Source organism: Anabas testudineus, chromosome 8 (genome assembly GCF_900324465.2).
Source record: "Anabas testudineus chromosome 8, fAnaTes1.2, whole genome shotgun sequence".
Classification (NCBI taxonomy): Eukaryota; Metazoa; Chordata; class Actinopteri; order Anabantiformes; family Anabantidae; genus Anabas; species Anabas testudineus.
Window position 1 is genome coordinate 20,999,074 of NC_046617.1, and position 21,958 is coordinate 21,021,031.

The 21,958-nt window shown below is 44.3% G+C and overlaps 2 protein-coding genes across 10 annotated transcripts in view; one reads left to right on the forward strand and one right to left on the reverse strand.

Moving 5' to 3' along the window:
• Positions 1–21,958, forward strand: part of plppr2a (phospholipid phosphatase related 2a) — a 92,034-nt gene that overhangs the window by 30,039 nt on the left and 40,037 nt on the right. The window contains exons 1-4 of one of the 4 annotated variants that reach the window (XM_026348889.1): positions 8,818–12,937; positions 13,083–13,244; positions 13,412–13,506; positions 14,283–14,385. The exons of 1 other annotated variant lie outside the window; for it this stretch is intronic. In XM_026348889.1, the coding sequence (XP_026204674.1) occupies positions 13,421–13,506; positions 14,283–14,385 (189 nt within the window). In that variant the 5' untranslated portion in view covers positions 8,818–12,937; positions 13,083–13,244; positions 13,412–13,420. Of the gene's footprint in view, positions 1–8,817; positions 12,938–13,082; positions 13,245–13,411; positions 13,507–14,282; positions 14,386–21,428; positions 21,573–21,958 lie in introns of those variants that run through there. 2 more of the 4 variants (XM_026348904.1, XM_026348914.1) reach the window with 2 other exon arrangements.
• On the reverse strand, positions 128–7,550 carry LOC113154745 (paralemmin-2-like). Of its 6 annotated transcripts, none has more exons than XM_026349129.1 (6): positions 7,418–7,550; positions 6,485–6,553; positions 4,336–4,471; positions 2,942–2,988; positions 2,664–2,745; positions 128–1,498 (listed from the first exon to the last, which is right to left on the reverse strand). In XM_026349129.1, exons 5-6 carry the CDS (start codon positions 2,707–2,709, stop codon positions 699–701), a joined length of 846 nt encoding a protein of 281 aa, XP_026204914.1. In that variant the 5' UTR covers positions 2,710–2,745; positions 2,942–2,988; positions 4,336–4,471; positions 6,485–6,553; positions 7,418–7,550; the 3' UTR covers positions 128–698. The 6 variants fall into 6 exon arrangements, with proteins under 6 accessions (XP_026204914.1, XP_026204906.1, XP_026204922.1 ...); XM_026349121.1 differs by having other exon boundaries at positions 2,882–2,988; XM_026349137.1 differs by lacking the exon at positions 2,942–2,988 and having other exon boundaries at positions 7,429–7,550.

A 21,958-nucleotide genomic window follows, 5' to 3' on the forward strand; every position in this document is an offset into this window, starting at 1 on the left:
TCTGTATCTGGTTGAATGTTGCTAACAGCTCACAGATTAGTGTGTGAATGGATGAATGGATTTTCTTCATTTGTACACACTGTGACCTGTAGAATTGTAATTTGTTCCTAGGTTTTTCTTGCAAAGGTCTGCAGCCTTCTACCTGTGACTGACTTTTAATTAGATTATTGTTGCTGATGCATTAATGTCTGACTGACAGTATATAAAATAAAAAGCAGTATATGAAGCAATGAAGAAACAACAAGAACAAAATGAACATAAATAGTTTCTTCAGGAAGAATGTTCCACCGTCCAGGAGCTCAGAAGCTTTGTCTCTTTTTATTTTGGAGTACAGAGCAACAGTGACATGTAGCTCGGATCCAGTCTTATCACCTAGAAACACTGAGGCTGCTGCTGAATATATGAAATTTTCTTTGCTGACACGACACAGGACAAGTTCTGAAGCAGAGAAGGAGAGGAGTCGTCGGACACACATCTGTACACCTGCAGGAGTGCAGGCTGGAGTTCTCAGCTCTCTCCACTAGGGGGAGGAAGTGGATTTTAGTTTCAGTTCTCAGCTGCAGGAAAGACTTAAAACGTGCTAAGTGTCTTCCGCTGGTGAATTGAAGTGAAGTGGTCGGTGCTCAGAGACAAAGGCAGGAAGCTCTCATGTCAGCACATGGTGAGCAACAGAAGGTGAAAGGCTAAAGCAACACTTGTTACATGACAGAGCAACACTGACAGCTCTTGTTCTTGGAGGTGCCTCCTCCCTCTGCTGCACTGACTGCAGGTGATTTCTGCAGCTCCTCATCCGTGTCCTGTCCCTGGACTTTCACTCCTGCTCCGTTTCCTTCCAGGGAAACGTCCTGAAACACTTCATCTTTCTCTGCAGCCTTCTCTGAAGTTGGTGTTTCAGGTCGTAGGACGTGTTCTTCTCCATCCTCAGTGATCATCACTCGTTCCACCCTGAGTCTGTCTTCGTGGTCCTCTTCGCTGTGACCCTGTCCAGAACCATCAGTGTATCCCAGGAACATGAGGGTGACTGTGACGTCTTCCAGCCTTTGGTCCTCCACGTTACCTGCTTCTCCTGCAGCGTCTCTAACCACCACCGTGCTTCTGTTCTCCTCGTTCCTCAAACACTTCTCCGTCTCCAGCTCGTAGCTTCTAGAGTTTTCTTTCTGCGGGTGGTCCTCGTTCGATGTGGCCTGGCTGGGCGGAAGATCCTTTTCCTCTGGAGTTCTCCTGGTGTCTGTGTTCTCTGTCTTCACAGTGCTGACTGTGGCTTCGTCCAGCAGCACCTTCATCCCGACGCCATCAATGACGCTCAAGATCTGCTCGAGCTCTTCAGACGAGGGTTGACTCCCAGACCCACCGACAGCGTGGATAGTCTTCCTGCCATCGTCAAAGACAGTCGTAGCATGTGGAGCTGCAGCAGGTGCGGAAACAGGGGCCACGGATCTGACAACGGTGGTACCTGTTTTAGGGTCTCTCTCAACCTGTACTGTCAACATTCCCAGGACTGCAACACAAGCACACACTTAATACAGTTAGTAGAGTGGATGCAGATAGAAATCAGGAAATGTTGGATGAGCTGTGGTTGTTGGTTACACTGGTGGGCAGATAGATTTGTAATCCATCAGTCTAACTACTGTATTTTAAGATATATCACAGATACAGTGAAGGAGCTGGATTCTTCTGTCTTCTTATACCCTACCTACACGGCTACACTGGAACAAAGATTATATATATAACTCAGTGAACTGAAACCTCATGGTCAGAAGTTAAATAAGCACAAAGTCAAATGTGCACTTGTGCATTTAATGTCTATCATTGTGTTAAGTGATTTATATTTGTCCTTGATGGCTTCATCTATTCTTAATGTTCTTTGTTGAAAGGTTCCCTCCAGTCATTCACCATTTGAATTCCCTAAGATGGGAATTATCTCTCTGTTTGAACATTTGTTGAACTGCTTCAGGTTTTTGTTGTCCTCAGTTCGAGTTCTTGGACGATTGATGTTGATGCTGATACGAAAGATCATTACAAGTAATGATCAGAATCTAGATGTAAGTCAGATCTCAGGGCTGAAATCTAGAAGCTATAAATATAAAAACTCTCCATGTGAAGTTAGGTCTAGTCTAAGCCTGGTGGTGATTAAAAGGTGAGCGCTACAGAGGTTAATGCTGAGTGACAGCCAGTGCTCAGTCTTCCTCACCTGAGCCAGCACAATAGAACGTATAGAGACACGTGAACACAGTGCTGCTCCCTTTTCACTGCACACAGCCCTGCAGCGGGCATCAAATATTAACCAGAAATAACAGCATGGGCTAAATATAACATTGTTCTGAGGACTTTCACCATCATTAAGTCGTAGCCTGCGGCCGAACTCGGACAGAGTGACATTAAAGAAGAGGGTCATCGAGGAGAACAGAAGAGAAAATCAGAGACGGATAGAAGAATATTTTGTCTAAATGTCCTTGTATCCAGTTGTTTCTGTATCTTTTCCAATTGTGAAGGTTTTAGCTCCCACACTGCTGAGTCACATGATTATGAAGAGCAGTGGTCAGACAGCACTGACAGCTACAGTGGATAAACTGTTCCTGAGGGGAATCCAGACTCCAGGATCAGAGCTCGCTTCAATCTTCTAAATACACCACGAGAAAAAGGAGCAGGCTCATGTTCCTCACCTGATCGTCCATCTCGCCCATGTTCATAGAGCATCTTCTGGGCCATTTGTAGTGAGACGTGGTCCTCAGCTGTTTTCACTCACTGCGAAAGAAGAGATTTATTTATTGTTTCATGTTAAAGTCAAAGTGAATTCACACGTTATCTCCTCCAAGAATTCAGCTTGTGCTGTATTCTGTGATGTTTTAGTTTGGACCTTTGGGACATTCTGTGAAACGACCTGATCAGATGCAGAAGATCCAGGTAGAAGAAACAGATTCATGTGTCTGATGCTTCTTACACTCAAACATGATCACAGCACATGGTTTCTTCTTTAGTCATGATAGCCTACAGGTAGAAAACACATACACACGTTGTTCACTTTTACCTAAATCTCCTGGGGTTGGGATCAAACTCTTTCTGCCCCCTGCTGTGTTGGGGCACGCCATTTCAAAAAATTACGAAGGCTGCAGGGTGGTATGTAACTTAATTCTTATTCAGGGGATTCGTGCACCTGCAAATTCAAGATTTGACCAGCGGGTGTCTGGCTTTGTGCCTCTGTTCGATGCTCACTCCATCACTCGTCACATTTCCAGCAGCGTTCCACAAACATTGGATCAGTTTAAATGTGTAGATCATGTGAGGATTAATTCTGACAATGAATCCAAGGAGCTGTAAAGTTTTTAAATGAGATAAATAAAGTCATGAGTACCCTGAAACGTCCAGCTGTGTTTTAACGTCCATTCTTTAGTGATGTGTTCACTGCTTGATGTCAGAATTGGCTGCTCCACCAGACCCTCACGCCCTTCTCACTTCTGCTTCCTTGCCAGCTCCTCTATAACGTTATAAACCACAGTAGGTGGAGGCAGGCTGAAAAAGGGTGGATGAACTTTTGCCCTGATGTGAGGATGTTGGTGATGTCATTACTGTGAAAGCAGAGCTGCTACTAAGCGGTGGCTCCTTTCTGCTGCCCTGATTCTTCAGGCTAAGTCTTCGTTATGCTAAATGAGGAGAGAGGAGCTTGTGAAGTGAATTAAGTCCTGAGAGCGGATCCTAAAGTAACGACCACTTGTGTATTGCTCGTGGATTTTTCCAGGCTCTCCAGGACACCACACCACACACTGAACCTGTGACTTGAAACACCTTCTCCCATTCTGGAGCCCTCCCCAACCTGCTTCCTGCCATAAGTATTTCACAGTCACCTTCTGACAAGTGTTGAATCAAGTTTAATGGGTGCTGGGATGATTTTGTCTAAAACCTTGATGTATTCTGACCCAGGTAAAGTTCTCACTATAATGTACGAATGTGCATGAATACACGTTTATACTCACTCATTTTCCCCTTTAAGTTTGATAATGAATGAATGTTGTGGTGGTGCACGCAGCTGAAGCTGCAGAGATCAAGTACCGCAACAGTTTTGAGCATTTTCTTATACTGAGATATAAAACATCATGTGTTGGCACAGTTGTGTATTTTTTATTCATGCTGCTCCGAGGTCTTTACCTCTCGGTCGAACTGTAGGAAATGATCTTCTTTTTGTAGTAAAGTTCATTTATCAGTTGAACTCCAAACTCCTGTTTGACATTCACTGATGAAAACAAGGCCGTACAGTGAATATCCACAGTACTTTAGTGTGTGTGTGTGTGTGTGTGTGTTTCTAGCTTCCTACAGTCCACAAACATCTGTGTGACCCACCTGAGACTGGTTCTGTTCTGGCTGCAGCTCTGCTCACGACAGACTCTTTGTTTGCTTCTTGAGAGGCTCGTTCCTCTTTTGGGCATCAGCTGCCTCCTTCTCCTCGTCCTCGGGCGTTTGATGTTTGGTTTGTTCTCTGACACACACACACACACACACACACACACACACACACTGACATAATACGTGTTTACATGAAAAGATTACAACATTACAGCTCATAAGATAAATGATTCAGAGCAGTGGACCAAGGGAGAAGAGACACTGAGAGTGTGACGGCAGCTGCCTTGTTCTGTCTCTCATCGTGGTTAATATAAAACTCTGTCTCCTGCTCCGTAACATTCAAACTTTCCCATCATTAGAAACGATGAACCTCACATAGCGGGATGTGGATTAAAGGGCAGGGACACAGTTCTCATGTGTGTCCTGTTGACATGGGACAGTTAAAGATCCTAATGAACTTTCAGTGTAAGTGACGTGGGACAAAACCCTCAGTCCTCATTGTGTGCTAAACTTCATAACTTCAGTTTATATGAAGTGAATTAAGGTTCAGGAGAATAATTCACTGGATATCTTTAAAGGTTTAATGATGTTATCACCACATTCTCTGTTCTTCTTGTTATTTCACTGCAGCACAGCAGAGAGTCACGGAGAGGCCCTGACTCTTATTTATATGACACGTTTAAAATCGTGAACGCGTCCTTTAAATAGATTTAAAACCTCGATAAGCTTTTGAACTTTGCAGATCATATTTCACTGCCTACATTGAATAACCCCTGCCCACAGCTCCCTGTGTGGTTTGAAGACCTCCTGATTGCTGTCGTCTGAGGACACGTCCACATGAACGCGGCCAAGTTCATAAATAAACCTTTTTCTCTTCAGTCGTTTCTGTGACTGACTTACTCCACTGTGTATTCAAAGGTGTCAACGTGTGACCTCCACAGGTCAATCCAGTGACACCCTGGAAACAGATGGTGTGTTTGTGTGTGACTGGTAACAACTTGTCCAGTGACAGTAAAAGAGCCTGCACACCGACAAACAGTGGAATCTGCTGTGCATTCATTCCGTGACACAGTGAGGAGCTTCCTCTCTTCTTTGTCAGCGTCGGGCAGTTTTTCTATGAATAAAAGTCTCAACTCTCTGTACAGATCGGAGTCCCTGTGTTGGTGGATTAAAAACAAACAGGTGCTAGTTGGAGTGGAGATGCTGAGAACGCTATCGTCTCCTCTGGGTTAAAGTAGCAGAAACAGATCTATGCTGCCTCTCATTCATCTTCCACAGAGATGAAGGCGGCGCTGCTGTGTCTCCAGGCTAAACTCGTTCAGCTGCAGCCGGCCTGGTGTGTCCCTGCCGCTAGCAGTGCACATGGCCCGAGGCAGCGGGAGGTTGGAGGAAGCTGGATGTGTTTGTGTGGGAGGCTGCTACAGCTTGCATGATGCAGCTCTGGCAGCATAGATAATGTGTTGTTTATTTTCCAAAGAGCACCTCCCGCAGGGAACAGTGACGTGGTCGATGGGATGAAGAGCTCAGTGGAAAGATTCCCCAACCGATCTTAAGATATCGTTCTTTTTCTTCTTGTCTGTCGACACCACTTTGTTAACATCTGCTTGTTGGGTTCAACACAGGAACAGCTGGAGTTTGAATGACATTTATTTTGAGCTGTTGGTCCGGTTGACATGGTAACAGGCTCCAGGCTCTGGTGGAGATCTGTCCTGCTCATGTGTTGTTGGGAGTAAATCAGAGCCACAGTAATATCTGAGGGTCCACACCCAGAACACATGAGCTGACATCAGCACAGAACCAGTCAGAAAACATGACACGAGGGTGGAACAGTGCAGTGGTCAGGTTTCAATATGTGGGTCTCAGCTCTCTCTGCACTGATACTAAATTATTGTTCTGGATCAAAGAATGAGTCTGTTATTTAAAAACCTTCCAACAGATACAAACACACTTCTACCTACATCCACTCCAGAGCAAACAAGAGAGGAGGGGGACCAATTCTCTCTAACAGTCCACACTGTCACCAACGTTTCAGATGATTAGAAATATCATGCATGGTGAAACATGGTCTGCTTTTCTTTGTACAGTGTTTAAAAGGTTCCGAGCACCCAATGAGAGAAATGAGCCTCATTCCAAAAGTTTAAATCACCTTTTTCAGAGCCGTCTCCAACCACTTCTCCTCTGTCTCCGTCCTCAGCCTCTCTTCCTGCTGCTGATGCTGATGGGAAAAAGACAACAGATCATCACAGTGAGTTGTTGTTTCCTGTCTGGGTTTAACAAGGAGCTCTGAAATCTGTTTCCTGTCACTCTGGTTCTCATTGTGATGAACACATGGTGTCTCTGCTCTGACCTGAATCAAACCTGCTGCAGCTACCTCAGAAACATAAGATCAGCTTTATGGATCCCACAAGAGGAAATTAAAATGTCACCACTGCAGCAGGAAAGAGTACATTAAAGTACATTTACTCAAATATGAAGTGCACTTTTGAGGTATTTTTACTTCACAAGTATCTAAACCTTCTTCTACTTTATCCTTTGACCTCCCTCCACATCAGAGCCAGACACCGGAAGTATTGTTGTAAACTTTAGAGTTTTATTTATCTATTTACTTTTCAGATCCTGTATTTGTACTGTACTGTAATACTGTATTAATGATATAGAAGAAATTCACTAATTACCAGTAGTTTCTGAATCATAATAATTGAACGATACTCTTGAATAATTAAAGTGTTCATATTCACACATCAGTAAATCTAATCCAAAAACAAAACAGAAATATTCTGCATACTGAGTACTTGTACTTTTTAGTATGTTTTGCTGATACTTTTGTACTTTTACATTTTAAATGAAGGATTTTTTCCACTACTCAGTATACTCTGTATTTTTACATTAATAATTGTACATGCAGTACGCACAGTGAACAACAACAGCACTCTGGTTGTGGTTCAGGAATGTGACACACGAGTGTCGCTGCCTTTATAGACATTAATGATAATGAGATGATGTGAATTTACATCTCATTAAGTCACTGCAGTAGTTTAAAGTACACAAAACAGACAGTTAACTCATTTACTATACTTACCTCTCACATACTTCTTGTAAGAAGTCAAGAAACTTGATTAAGTCCAAAGACGCAGGTCGGTGTGAAATGAAACAGCTGCTGTAAGTGAAGCAGATTCCTGCACACTGTACTCATGGTGCTGGGTTACACCCGGTTTTAGTGGGACTCTTTGGCTACTCCCCTTTGCAGTGTGAACACAAGGGCTGGCTCTGTATGAAAGCAGACACAGAGGGGAGGGAGTATTTCCAGGAGCTGTGACTGACAGATTAAAGCAGGGACATACAGCTGGCACAGTGCAGGGATGCTGCATGACACAGCACATTGCATGTTCACTGACGCTGCGTCTGTACTGTTAATGGAAACTATAAATACGCCGACGTCCACTCCAGGCCGTCACTGTCTCTGCTGAAGTGGGTCACTTGTGTTTGGGCCGATTTTACGTCGGGCAGAGGTCAAACAGGCTGCACTCGGGCCCTGGGAACATTCATTTCACAGACCAGTGGTTACTGGCCACAGAGTAAACTGGGGACGTTCTCTGCACGCTCACTCCAGGCAGTGCAGATCAAGGGAGACAGTTCAGTGAAGTGACATGAGACCATGTTGGTGCAGTACGATTATTTTGACATGCGGTGATGTTGATTTAAGGCAGACTGAAGTGGACAGTAAAAGGGCAAAAACTAAAGAAAGACAGAGACATTTCTCCACTTTGGTTTTGGAGATACTAAACACAGAGACGTGTATAAAACGGACACAGTGACGTCACCCGTTGGTTTGCATTAGACACATTTCGAGGCCCAGAGCTGCAGCGCGGTGCCACCTTTTCCTGTTGGATTCAAGAGCTTCCAAATAAGAATTTGGGGGTGTTACCTTGAACCTAGCACAACCTCACTGCCCACTAAACTACAGATGTCACAGTTCACACTGACAGGTCGTGAACACGCTGTACCACGTAGATACTGATCAGATATTAGCTGAGCTTCCAGAGGCTTCCTTTAGTTTGAAGCTGTAGATAGATGCATGTCATATTCCTCACATGTGACCACAGTCACAGGACCAGTACAGCTACTTGGAACCCACACCTCTCGGATGTTTTTGAAGATCAAACTGCATTTTGACGTCTCACACTAATTAGAAAAAGTTCGAATATCTTTCTAAAAGTTGAAATTAATGTTCAGGTATTCAGTGGTCACATGAATAGAGGAAGGAAAGCACAGCGGTGGAGCTGGAGTTAGTTCAGCAGTTACTTCATCAACTTATCAAGGAAGCGAGGAGATCAGAATAAATTAGACACATGACAACATGTCTGTAGGCCACACGTGGGAGGAGGTGCATCTCTGTGACATATGATGGAGGAGGAGCAGTGTTGAGAGTTTTTGTGTTTGAATATGAGAAAGAAGCTCATTGAGAGGCACAAGGTCAGTGACAACCCGGAGCAACTGTTATCTCCTCATGACAGCAGCCTCAGCTGATACACACACACTCATCTCCGGCGAGTGGGTGAGGATGATACTGTATGTGTGGTGGGTGTATGTGCACATCGCCTGGAGGTTAATAAGCTGACGATTGGTTGATGTTTTGTTGGCAGTGTAGACAGTGTGTAACACTGATCGCTGTTCTCGTGGAGTCTGTGGAAGCAGGGTGGATGTTAATCATTGGAGACTGTAGGTATCACTTCCTCTGGACACAGACAGTGAAACAACCTGATGACAAAAAGTAGACCGACTAACAACACGAGAATTCAAGTGGAAAAATGAAGAAAGACAAACAGCTGTGGACTGAATTCACTGGAGGTTTCCCCCCAGGAGAATTCCCCACACTCACAACAACAGGACACAACAGCGAGTCTTACATTCGGAGGCGTAGCTGTTCAGTGGACCGACACCACATTAGGATGAGACATTTGTGAAGAGCAGTGCAAGAAAAACACACGATTCAATGCTGAGAATAACTGTGTTTTAAAGAAAACAACAGTAAAGTCAAACTGGTGTTCGGAGAGTTTGAACTGAGTGTGGAGAAAGCGAAGGATGCAGGTTTCAGTCCGCTGATGTCATCTGGGTGTTAGAAGAACAGACGATGACGTAGTTAAAAAGCTCCAGTCAGAGGTCAGAATCTCCTTATCACTTCACAACAGCTCGTTGACCCAGGATCCACTGCGCTGAGGAGAACCTGGAACTTCAGAAACCTCGATTCAGAGTCACTCAACACAGTGTGTAAGTTATCAGTGTGTTCAGATCAGTAGGGAAGACATTTGAACACTGTAGTAATGGAGGGATGGTCCACAGAAGGTGAATGAAGGCGTCTGTATTTTACCAACTTAGTCAGAACCGACTGTAAAAGTATGTTTACAGAGGAGGCGGCATCTTATTTTGGGGGGGGTCCAAAATGGCCTTTTACCGCTGTCACTTCCTGTTAACACATGAATCACTTTTCAAGTCTGGCAAGAACTGGTGCAAATGCTGAGAATGAGTGGGTGTGAACAGTTTGAGCATCAGTGGTGCACAAGACATGAGACGCTCGATGCTTCTGGTTTCAGAAAGTACAGTTAGAAGATGTCAGTCGACAAGCACAAAACAAAGAACTGACACCGTGTTAGAGGGACGACAGACATGTAGCATTCAGTGTTTTAACATACTGAAAACAGATCAGGTGACTCTGATGTGACTCTGTTATCTCCGACTTCACCTGAGCCTCAGTCTGTTGTCTTGCTTTGACCTGAGATCTTCTCGACGCTCCAGTGAGGCCACACCTCCTGTTCTAATCATTTCCTGTGTCTGTCGTGTACACATCACGTTTATCTGCTCTTAGATCATGGCACATGCAGCATTCGAGCTCTTCGTCCTGTTTCATGTGGATGTTCTGTTTTTATTCCAGCCTGCGAGGTCCTTCTCTCCTGTCAGAGAGTTTATTTCCTGGAGTTGTCATCTTGTGGCAGACTGGGAGCCTGCTCCCTTCAAAGGCGTACGTGCCACCTGATGTCAGAGTGACGTCCTTCTTCATTGGTTCAAATCAGCGTCACTGTCCCAGTGGATGAGGCTGCTGCAGATGGCTGCTGCGTGCTCCACTGCCTTGTTTATCTGAGTGTCTCCATCAAGTATTTGTTAATTAGAACGAAGGGTTGCTTGGTGGGGTTGAGTGCCGCCCTGAACACCGTACAGCATTTAACCCTTCACTTCTCCTCCAGTAATAGAGCGGTAAAATATGAGTCTGCTCACCGGGTGCTGAGTACACCACCTCTCTGTTTTCACTTTCCTCCCTGTGCAGACAGCTTTGAAAAGTTCATTTTCCAAATCCTCACACTGTCACAGGCCCTGGAATGATGGATGTACTATAGTGATATTTAAACATCTGTGAGGACTGAGTGATATTCCGGTTCTAAAACCAACAGAACCAGAACTGGTGTCACCAAACGATGTGACCGTCAGCAGAGATGCTGTTCATTCGACTGGTTGTTGCTCTGCTGCAGGTCACAGAATCCAGTTGTTCGGTCTCAGCCCACCACCGTTGTTACACCTTCAGGTGACGTTCAGAACATCGAGCAGCACAACACCAGAGATTCACTGAGTCACCATGATCACATGACACCAATCTTAGTTTCCCTTCAGTGGCGACAGAGCGTTGAAGTGTCACACCTGATCCTGAATCACCACGCTTGTGCCCCCTCTTCAATCACCTGAGGGAATTTATTTATTAATTTAAATGTTGATGCTGCTGTGACGTTCGGTACTTACAAATCATTTAAATTAGAAAGCTATAAAATGCAGTGATAATCATAGGAGTTTTTCAATAGTGTGCTGTTGGCGGGAGAAATATATAAATATATCTCTTAATAATTAATATAATAATATCTCCTATTGAAAGTTTAGTTTTCCTCTGGTCAGAAAAAGCTGCCCTCTGCAGGGCTGGCCTAATCTCATGCTGGCTCAGTACTTACAGACCTTTTAACCTTTGTGCCATTGCTGCTGTATTCTCATAATGCAAACAGCTGCTGTTCATTTACTTTCATTGACAATCAATGGACAAAATGATGCTGATGGAGACCATTACTCAGTCTATATAAAGTAGCTGTAAAACAATGTAATATAGTTTTTCTTCCAGCTAGATTAAAACCACACTGACTTTAAATCAATTTAAAATAACAAGCAATCATTATATTCACAGTAAATCCCATTTGCACCGAGACATGAACTTGGACAGTGATACGTTTGCTCATGTGACACAACGCTGACAGTTCAGAAAGAAAAAGAAAAATCTCTTCCCATGTCACAATCATCTTCTACAGAGTTCACTGAAGTGATTAAATCTGACTTTGTAAAAGAAGCAACAGTAATCAGGCATCTGCTACTTCTGTGTGACTGCACCTGTGGTGAGAAACACTTGGTGGAGACCTCCATCCAGCCCAAGCTGCTTATTAGCGGTGCTGCTGATCACTTTACCGTTAGGGAAGGTGACCTGAGACAGTCCCCGCTCGATACAACATTCAAATTCTGTTTCTATTCAACTAAACTTCCATCTTAGGTTCAGACGCTCACAGCTTTGGGTTGAGATCAGTGAAAGATGGTGGAGTTAATAGAGTAAAATCACTTCATACACAAGTTCTGTTTTAAAATGTAAAATTAAAACTCGAACCTTTTCAAATCCTTCTCTAAGAGTTGTTCATGCCTAAACCAGGATTCTGGATTTGAAGGTCCACAGTCACATCACACTCCAACCACCGCCTTTCAACTCTCCTTCCTTAATAAAATAAAATAGATAATCATTATATGATTACACTTACAGTTGCAGTTTATCACATAGAGATCATTTTCACTGTGTCCACCTCTGTAAAGAACACAAAGTTAACATGATCCACAGATTTCCTGTTGCATCAAGGTGACTCCTGCTTAAACTACAGCCTGAAGGCCACCTCAGCTTTAATCATCCCTCCTCCATTTGCTTGCTGCTGAACAAAGCTAATCGCTCTGACTCTGTCAGCCTACAGTACCTCTCCATGGGATATCTCCCTCCTGTTGAAGGAAATCAAAGAGCTGCTGCAGCCTACACACACTCAGTCACAATCTCCAAAGGAAACATATGATTTCACCAAATGTGCACACATTGGTCCTCCCACGAAGTTTCCAGAAGAACATGACATCCTGGCAGCTCCGAGCGACCACATGCAGCATGCACTGAGGCTGATGGAGACACGAGGAGCAGTAATGCAGCATTGTGTCTGTCCCGGCATCCTCCCACTCTAACTGCAGACTGAACTCTGTCTTACTCCATCTGCCAGCTCTGCTTCATTGTCGTTTATCAGTGTGGGACATGCAGCACTGGGGGCAGAGTGTGTGTGTGTGTATCCTCTGTGAACTACATTCATATAGAGCAGCGTCGCTCCGGGTGCAGAGATAAACACGAGGCTCTTCAGTTTCATATCTCCTTCATGCCTGTGTTTAAGGCTGCTCTTGCCATTCAGGACCTCCATCCTCTGAGGGTGGATGGGGGATGCAGCGATCAGCAGTAATGGGTTCACACTGCATGACAAAGCTTTATCATCCACTGAAGGTCAGTGTGCAGTGCTAATTGCAGTGTGAAGTGGATCAAAGGGGCACATACAGGCCTGTGTTCGCACATTAGGTCTCAGGTGCTTCACATTACTGATGACGAACATGAACATTCATATATATCATCTCATCATTTTCCCTTTCAGGTCATTTCGTCATTGTATGAGACCAAGCTGCAGCCACCGCAGCTGGAGGCTGAAGCTAATGGGACGTCTTATTATATATAAGTGTGATGACTCTGATGAATGCTAGATGCTGGATCCCAATTACTCCAGTTGACTTCAGGACACCTCTAGGTTCCACTTACAGTTCAGTTCGGACCTGAACTACATGGGCTGAAACAATTCATCACATTAGGCATGCTAAGGATAAGGCCTAAAGACGACAGTCAGTAACAGCTGTGTCCTCTTCCAGACGTCCATCTCCGGCTGTTGTCTCTTGAGTTCAACTTTTGATGCAGCTTTTTCTTCTTCAGATCCAAATCATGGAACAGTTTCTGCAGCGCTCAGGGCCAGTGGATATAAAATCCCAAAGAACTATAATGCGACTCCTGTCATGGATACCACTTCAGTAAGGTTTGCTTATACAACATGACAAGCTCTCTCAAAATATTCATTATCATGAATGCTGATCTTGAATCTATCGAGCATCAGCTGGAGAGATTCCTTTGAAACTACTAAAACTATTCTTAGCAAAGATATTTCTGTCCTGTGCTGATGCACTTTCTTTAAAAAGCCGTCAGTGTTCCTCAGATCACTTCACATTTCCTCCTCATTTGTGTTTCCACCTCACTTCATTCTCCCTGCTTCCAGTTTTGAAACGTGAAACAAACGACTGCAGAGTGTGTTATTAGAAAATACACTCCATCATGAAGCCAAGTGCTCAGTCACACGGAGCCTTCACCTCCAGGATCCTGGGATTCATTGAAGGAAACCATCTCTGTCTTTGGCCCAGAGCTCATTAAGACACACAAATATCTGGTAACAGGCCCGTGTCCCATTTTTAAATGCAGACTTGGTAGAAACACTGATCCAGAGAGACACGGGGTGTTGCAGAGGGGTTATCAAGCCAAAGGTTGAACTGAGTTAATTAAATGTATGAAGGAAGGACAAGTTCTCATAATCCAGTCATTTTCCCCATGTTCATTATACACTCAACAGTTCATTGTCAAACGAAATAAAGGAGTCGACCAGAAAGATGTTCTCCTTTTAGAAAGTTGAGTTTACATTTGATTTTTTATTTCTACTAACTAAAGGTTCAGTTTGTGACACTAACTGTTCACAAATCAGGTTGTTGAATTTTTCTCTCCTTGAACCTGTTCATGAATTAAATGTTGAATTCTGCAGAAACCTGATTCAAGAGACACGAGGAACAAATCTGGACTCAAACATTCACGTTATCAACAGCATCAAGTTCAACAAGTCGGAGAAACCTCTGTCAGTGGCTCAGGTAAAGATCAGATCACTGTCATTGACCGAGTTATGTAGAAAACCAAGACATGTACTTACCTTTTCTTACTCCTGTGAATACCTGATAGTAACACTCATCTCTGAGGTAGAGCAGACTCTGATTGCTCATTCAAGTGTGGACGGTGTTTCCATAAGTGCTGATTTATAACTGGGTCAGCTGACAGGAGAGTGATGGGTCTGTGGGACAGTGAGCTGCATAAATTATACAGAGGAAGAGAAGAAACAGATGAAGGAACAGGTAGAGAGAGAGACAGTGAACGATCTTCTGTAAGAAACAACAGAACGAGGACAGAGGTTCTGTCCCTCATCCATCACGTTTCAAAGCTGATTCAACGTCAGAAACCGGCAGCTCATTGTGTGCTGGGGGCCGCTGCTCTACTCCCATTCAGCCTGTCAGTCTGTGTGTTCTGGAGCTGCTTTAAACCACATGATGGACATCAACAGTCTGGAACTGGTGAGTTCAGGTTAGGAGTCGATGAAAATGAGAAAAGATCCAGGATCCAGAAACAGGAAGAGTCAAACCCAACAATCACTGCTACTATCAACGTAACCTTGTGGTTTGATCATGTTTAAAGTCAATCAAACCGTGATGTTTCCACCCTGAAACCAGTCGTTCAGGATTGTTGTCCCACAGGTGTCGCTCCCTTGGTATCCATGAGTGATGCCGTAGGTTGTGTGAACGTTAGGTTTGGAGAACAGCTGCTGGTTACGATACTCGAAAGGAAGCTTCTCTAACACATGCGAAGTGTCCTGGTCTCATTGACACCGTCTCCTCCATGTTTATCTTTTACCAGCTGTGAGGAGCCGACCCTGACCATTGGCAGAGCCAGAGGTCAGATATGGAGCAGATCCAGGTCCACACATGGAACTGAACTGAACTGAAGCGGTGGTGATGTGAAGAAATCTCATTTGGTTTGTTTATGCTACGAGAACAATTGGCCTAGTTAGATGTTTGGAGAAGGATCCATGTGGAAATGGGAATGAATCACTGACCAGGGCCCAGCTTCTCTGACCCCTGTGTTAACTCAGTTCACTTGACATTGTGGCCTCACAGTCCCATCATGCACTTGTGCTTGGCCAGCTAGAACTAATCGTGCACTTGAGCCCTGCGAGCGCTTCAGTCGTCATAACTCAGCTCCTGCTCCTTTTCAATAAGATGCACATTCAGAGGATTTTTTGGTGACCTAGAACCCCCACCCCCCTCCTCTGTGTCACCAGTACTTTGATGGTTGTGTGTAAAGTCCTGACGCTGCAGCTGCGTTCTTAAAGTTTTTGTCCAGACGGAACATGAAGAAATCTTCCCTTCATGTCTCTCTGTCTCCCTCCCATCCCATCCTCACCCTCCGCCCCCATCGCTGCGTGTCCTACCTAATGAGGCGCTCAGCTTCTGCATGTGCGTGTCTTATGGGGAGTCTCAGCAACTGTGGGCACCAATCTGGATTCATCTAACACTGTCAGACCCTGGGCGTGATGTGTGTGTCTGTCTCAGACGCTCTGAGCCAAAAACATCAGCACATACACTGTCTGGACAGCTGCTGCTACAGAAAAGGAGTTGGTTCCTTTATGTTACATTAACATTTAGGAAAACGTCTGTGTGCATTTTAAGGTTAAATGAAGTTTGGTTCTGCTTCTTCACCTCACAGTGAAACGTTGATCTGAGCTCTTACTTCTTTAAATAATGGACATAATGACCTAAAGAACTAGTTGAACAATTAGCAAATTGTGTTTAATGTATTTATGTTGATGCTAAGAATTCAATGAGAAACGTCACTCTTACACCTGTATGTTAAATAAGAGCCGCTGGTTAGTTTAGTTTAACATCAAGACAGAAACAAAGCAGTTCAGCCTTGTCTGTGTTTCTAATAGTGTGAAATTCAACATGTTCCAGCAAATACACTGTACCAAAACTCTGCTTTGCAGTAGAGACTGGTGATAATATTTGTATATGTGGATTAATTAAAGGCACAGATGGACAGGTCCTTCCACCCCTGAACAGGCTTCTGCTGTCCTCTTGTTCAGAGGACCCCTGAGCTCCATGTTTAAAAGGATGCCTGATGAAATGTGCTGGCTCAGGTTATTTGCTCGTTCATTCAGGTTGAAATACATTGTTCTCTGCAGACACACAGCTGTTTCCATCAGATGTAGCTGTGTGTAAATGTTGTCACCTACAGTGCATGTACTTTGTTGGTGCATTGTGTTTGCACATGCCTCATTTGTATTTAATGGACTGTAACATACTGTATTATATTAAGTATAATAGTTAAATTATAATAAAGAGAAAATGTGACTGAAATTTTAAAAATGGCGCCGTGTGAGCAGCTTCTCAGTGTCTTTTTTTTTTTTTTTTTTACTTAGTGAGGATGATGCCAGTGGTGCTGGATGCAGCCTGGACTGCCACCAGACTAAATGGGATTCTTTCCACCACTGCCAGCTGGTTTCTAGCTGGGTCTGTTCACTGTGTGGTGCAGAGCAGGTAGTGAACAGTAGCTGCCAGCTGCTTCTAAACACTGAGAGTGATGAGACTAAATCAAATCAGCTTAACAGCAGCTTCGCACACATGCTGGACGTTCTGGAGAGACAACAGTCAGGTGATAATTTGTGGGTTCATCACCTGGTTCATGCTGCATACTGTTTACTGTGTGTAGACACTGTATGTGGGATGAGGAACACTTTCACACTCTCGTGGTTGCTCCTTAAATTACAGTTTAAATTATTAGAGGGAGTCTGCTGAAATGTGTTTTGCTGCTGCTCTAATTAAATAGTAGTAAAATGATTTTTGAACTAACTAGTTGGACGTATTTGATGAGCAGATTCAGATTCCGCAGCATGAAATGCTGTCGAACACCATCTTTAAATTGTTAATTGTAAAATGACTGATTTTAGTTGTTTGAATATTGGCTGCTCAGTTTCCAATAACAGGTCCTGACCTAAAAAGAGCTGAGTCTTCAACCTAATTTGACAAATGGGATTTATTTTCGTGCAGGTTTGCTACCTGTCACTTACACCACCATCCAGTGAAATAAGCCTCCCTGTCGCCTCCATTTACATCTCATTATACAAAGATTGCTGCTCTACCTCCATGTTCTCTGCTCCAGGACCCCATCTGCTGTGTTCACAATGACATGCATCATTTCCTTCTGTGCCTGAAGGGTTTATAGCAGCCTACATGAACAAGAGACCCCCCCACTGGACCCTGATTAAGGGGTGGGGGTGATAACAGCCAACTGCAGCTCAGGAAATCAAATCACATGAGATGGAATTTATTTTCCAATCACCGTGAAAGAGGGGAACACCTGCTGTAACCCCCTTGATATTTGCAGAACCCCGCCCCCACGCTGTTGTGTTGATGGTCTGTCTGTGACGGCATTTACCCAGAGAGCAAGAAATTCCTTGACTGGCATGAAGCAGCACGGCTCCACTTCAACACAAACCTCAGATTTTGTTATGAAACACGTTTGTCAAGAGAAATTGTTGGATCGAATTTAATCAGACCCTCAAGTAGAAGCTGCTCGAGGTGGTTTACGACACCCGACATGTTTCACTCTCTGTCCCGTCGTGATTATTACAGCTGCTCATATTATAACATGTATGAATGATAAGTGCAGTCTGACCCCACCAGAGCGTAGTAATGACCACGATACCTGATAACAGCCATTTAATAAGGTGAGAATGGACTTTTTTTTCTTATTGATGTGACTGTGACAGTGATATATTCACTTCAGTCAGACATGATACTGAGAACATGATATAACAGGGATGATCTGGTCAGACAGAGAGAATAAAAAGAGCTTTTGTTGTATCAGAATTAGCCGAGGATCAGGTGGGAGGTGGAGACAAAGGAGAAAGGATAGCGTAGGAATGTGGTCCTTTGTTGTCGAGCTGATTAATGAACTGCCCCTGCAGACCACAGCTGGAGGCATGTAATGATACAAGTGTGTGTGTGTGTGTGTGTGTGTGTGTGTGTGTGCTTAGGGGTGGTGTAATACTTATGGTGGTCATGGGGGTAGTTTGTTGTATTTGATGGGCCTGAAACTGGATTTGAAGTTGTGTTCTCATTTTGCCTCGTGCTGTTGGGTGGGGGGTTAGTAGATGTTTGTATGTTGTGAAGAAGAGTTTAGTTTAGAAGATCAGTGTCGTGAGATTATGGAAAAAAGCAGAAACAGCTGCTGACTCACATCAAATAAATTAGAAAAGCTTCATTTTTACTGTAGACAACTAACTCAGCAGGTAAATACGAAAACATTGCTCTAAAGCTTTTATTTGTGAGAAGGTTGGTGCTTCCAGCTCTCGTCCCAGCTGCATGAACACCCATCTGATGATAACTGCATTATTGAAACGAGGCGTGTGACAGGGTGCAGCGAAGGTAAAGAAAGCACGCATCTCGTGTATCCAGGCACGCAGCACAAGCGATGTGCATCAACGTGTAAATGTGTTAATGCATACGTGTGTTTTTCTGTGCATGCTGTGTTCAGTGCCGGTTTTCGTGGTAACCACAAATTCACCCAACTCAGTAAGCTCTCTGTCACGTCTGACCCCTTTCGTGTCTTTCTTTTGACCTCCTGTGTCCTTCACCCTTCATCCCTCGCTCTCAGTTTTCTCTTTCCATCAGTGAGAACACAGTTCGGGGGGGTTTCCACTCTGTGTTGGAGGATGGTGGAGAAGGGTATGTGCTGGGAGGAGGAGAGTAGACCCATGGGACAGGCAGCCAATGTGCTGTAAACCATAACGGCCCCATAACAGGCAGATTTCTCATTTCCACGATGCTCCAGCCGTAGCTCATCGACCGCCATGACAGTCCCACTGAGACTGGTACAGGGCAGCACGCTCCACACTGGAGGAGGGGAGCTGGTGAATTTCATCCACGTATTTCATTTCATTTAGGACTAAAAATCTTTTGAATAAGATGTTTTCCACACCTGCATGTCCTTGTGGGTGAATGACCGCGAACTGAGGGATGGTTACATTTAGTTTTTTCTTTACCGTGGTTGGTTTTCGTTCCTGCCTCACGTCTAACGTCTCAGCGTCCCCAGAAGAGAAGTCGCTGGTGATTGCTGGTGTTCTTTGCCTCTTACATAAAATCTAGGTCAGAAGCTTTGTGCTCATAAAAAGCCAGCAGTTATTAAAGTCTCTGAGGTGATGCTATATTAATGAAGAAGCCACCAGCAGTCGGGCTGACAGGAACACCCAAGGTTAACCCATTGATTCATTTAGCACCTCTGGGTCTCCACATGTGCCCCCTGCTAATGTGTGGACTGTAAAAGAAGGCAGCAGTGTATCAGAGACGAGCTGGAGCACAATGGGTGTTTTTATTCACAGCTAAAGGTGACCAGATCTTAAATGAGGCATTTAACTCTGATGCAGTTTTTCCCATTATTTAAATGGGTCAAACCCTCGGGTCTGTAGACCAGAATCAGTAGAATTTAACCAGTAGTATTTATGTGTTTGTTTCTAATCAGATGGAAACATGTCTGCAGAGTTAAAATCAAAGTATTCTAACCCCGAACTCACTTCTACTTAGAAGTCACCTTGTCTGCAGCTACTGCTTCGAGTCTTCCTGCTCGAGTCTTAACAAGCTTCTCATATCTGGATTTCGTCCGTTTATCTTCCTGACAGATCCTCTCGGGCTCCGTGAGAAGCGTCTGTGGACCTTCACCTTCAGGTCTACCCACAGACATTCTGTTCAGGTTTTGGTTGGACCACGCACAGACAGTCAGAGACCCGTTCTTTCACTTCAACTGAAAACAATGCAGTTTTTATCACTGATTGTTTTTTAATATTTAGAGAATATGAAATGATTTCTAGTGATTTTGAGGGAACAGCTTCTTGTTGTGGACAGTTACCATGGTTACATGTGTTGTTCTCATCCAGTGATCATTTATTTATTTACCTTCTCATGCTGCTGTTCCATCGTTTGTCTCAGCTGTTTTTCGTCTCTTCTTGTCTCATTGGATTCTGGTTTATTTACTTCAATAACTTTTTTTTCAAGCAGCAGTAACATGAAGCGACAGAGACGCAACAAGAAGCTTCTTCATGGTCGAGCAGCTAAATCAGATTTTAAGCCAGAGAGTGAAGAGTTTGTGATTCCACAGATGAATCAGACTTAATGTCTGTTCTTCACGTTATCATTCAGTTTTTATTTGTTAAAAATGTCAAACATTTAATCAATGGGCACTTTTAACTTAGTTTTGGTCTTTATATAGACGCTTAGTATATCAATAGTATTTTTTATCTAGTCTTTTGCAGTAGACGCTGCATTCGTTTGTGTTTTTGTTGCTGAGTTTCTTGAATAAACGTTCAAATCTGTGCTTCATTTGATGCCTCGCGACAGAAGAGTCAACATCCACAGTCAGTCCCTGCTACTGTTGTGTTGGATTCTGTCTTTAACAGACTGAGAGGTGATGGGGTGCTTTGTATTCATGAGTGTTGTCTGGACATCAGGGTCTCTGTCTCTGTTTCCAGCTCTGACCTGTGATGTTACCTCAGGAAAACCATGTGGCATCGAGCAGCTTCATGCATGTGCAGCTTTCTTTCTTTCCTTCTTCCTCTTGACCATGGTCTCCGCCTGCAGCATCTCTTCGTCCCTCACTCCTCTAATGTTTGGGTCAGGTTCATGTCTACATCCACTCAGGGGGAAAGGAGGGAGAGATGGAGAGAGGGGTGGGGGGGTGGAGAGGAGAAACAGGCTTTGAATACAAATGAGCTGACACACATAATGCCCTCCCTCTCCTCCCTCTCCTCCCTCTCCTCCCTCTCTCTCTCCCTCTCTCGACCACTGCCTCACACACATGTGGAAACACTCCTTCCCCCTCACACACATGTTTTGCGCTCTCTCCCTCTTCTCTATTCCTCCTCGTTGGACCAAACGCAGCACAGGAGGTAATTTCAGCCACTTAATGTATTAGTCATTGCTGCTTGTTGGGACAAGCTAATTAAAAGGAGGGTGAGAGAAGGATTTAGAGACGAAGACGCTGCTGCTGCTGCTGCTGCTGCTGCTGCTGCTGCTGCCGCCGTCTCATCTCTCTCACACTTCACTGTGGACCAGGAGGCAGGAGGACAGCGGGGTGGAAGGAGATTTTTACACCACTTTACCATTATCTGATCTGACATGGCCACTGCATAGGAATCTGGTGTCACGGCAACCGTCAGCTTGGAGACGAGGTATCAGAGGTAAGAAGGCAGGGAGGGCTGGACAGCAGGTTTGTTCTCCCCTCTTCTCCTCTCTAGGTGATTTGAACAACTGCAGCAGAGCAGTCTCATTGTAGAAGTCACTGTTTGGTATTATGTGCTTCCCCCCCAGACTTTAAGTGTGTCGTGTTGTGGTGGGGGGAGTGTCTCTCTGGGGCATTCTGTGTTTTGCGGTGGTATTCCCCAAACACAAGTCCTAATTATCCAGTGCTGGGTAAATGCGATTATGCTTTACTCTGCTCCTTTGCTTTGTTCTATTAATAGCAGGGAGGGATTGCCGTACGGTCGGAGGGTTTGCTATTTGTTTGTCTCTCAGATCGGGGGCAGGTGATTGGACTTGTGGTCTGTGTGTGTGATAGAGCATGGGA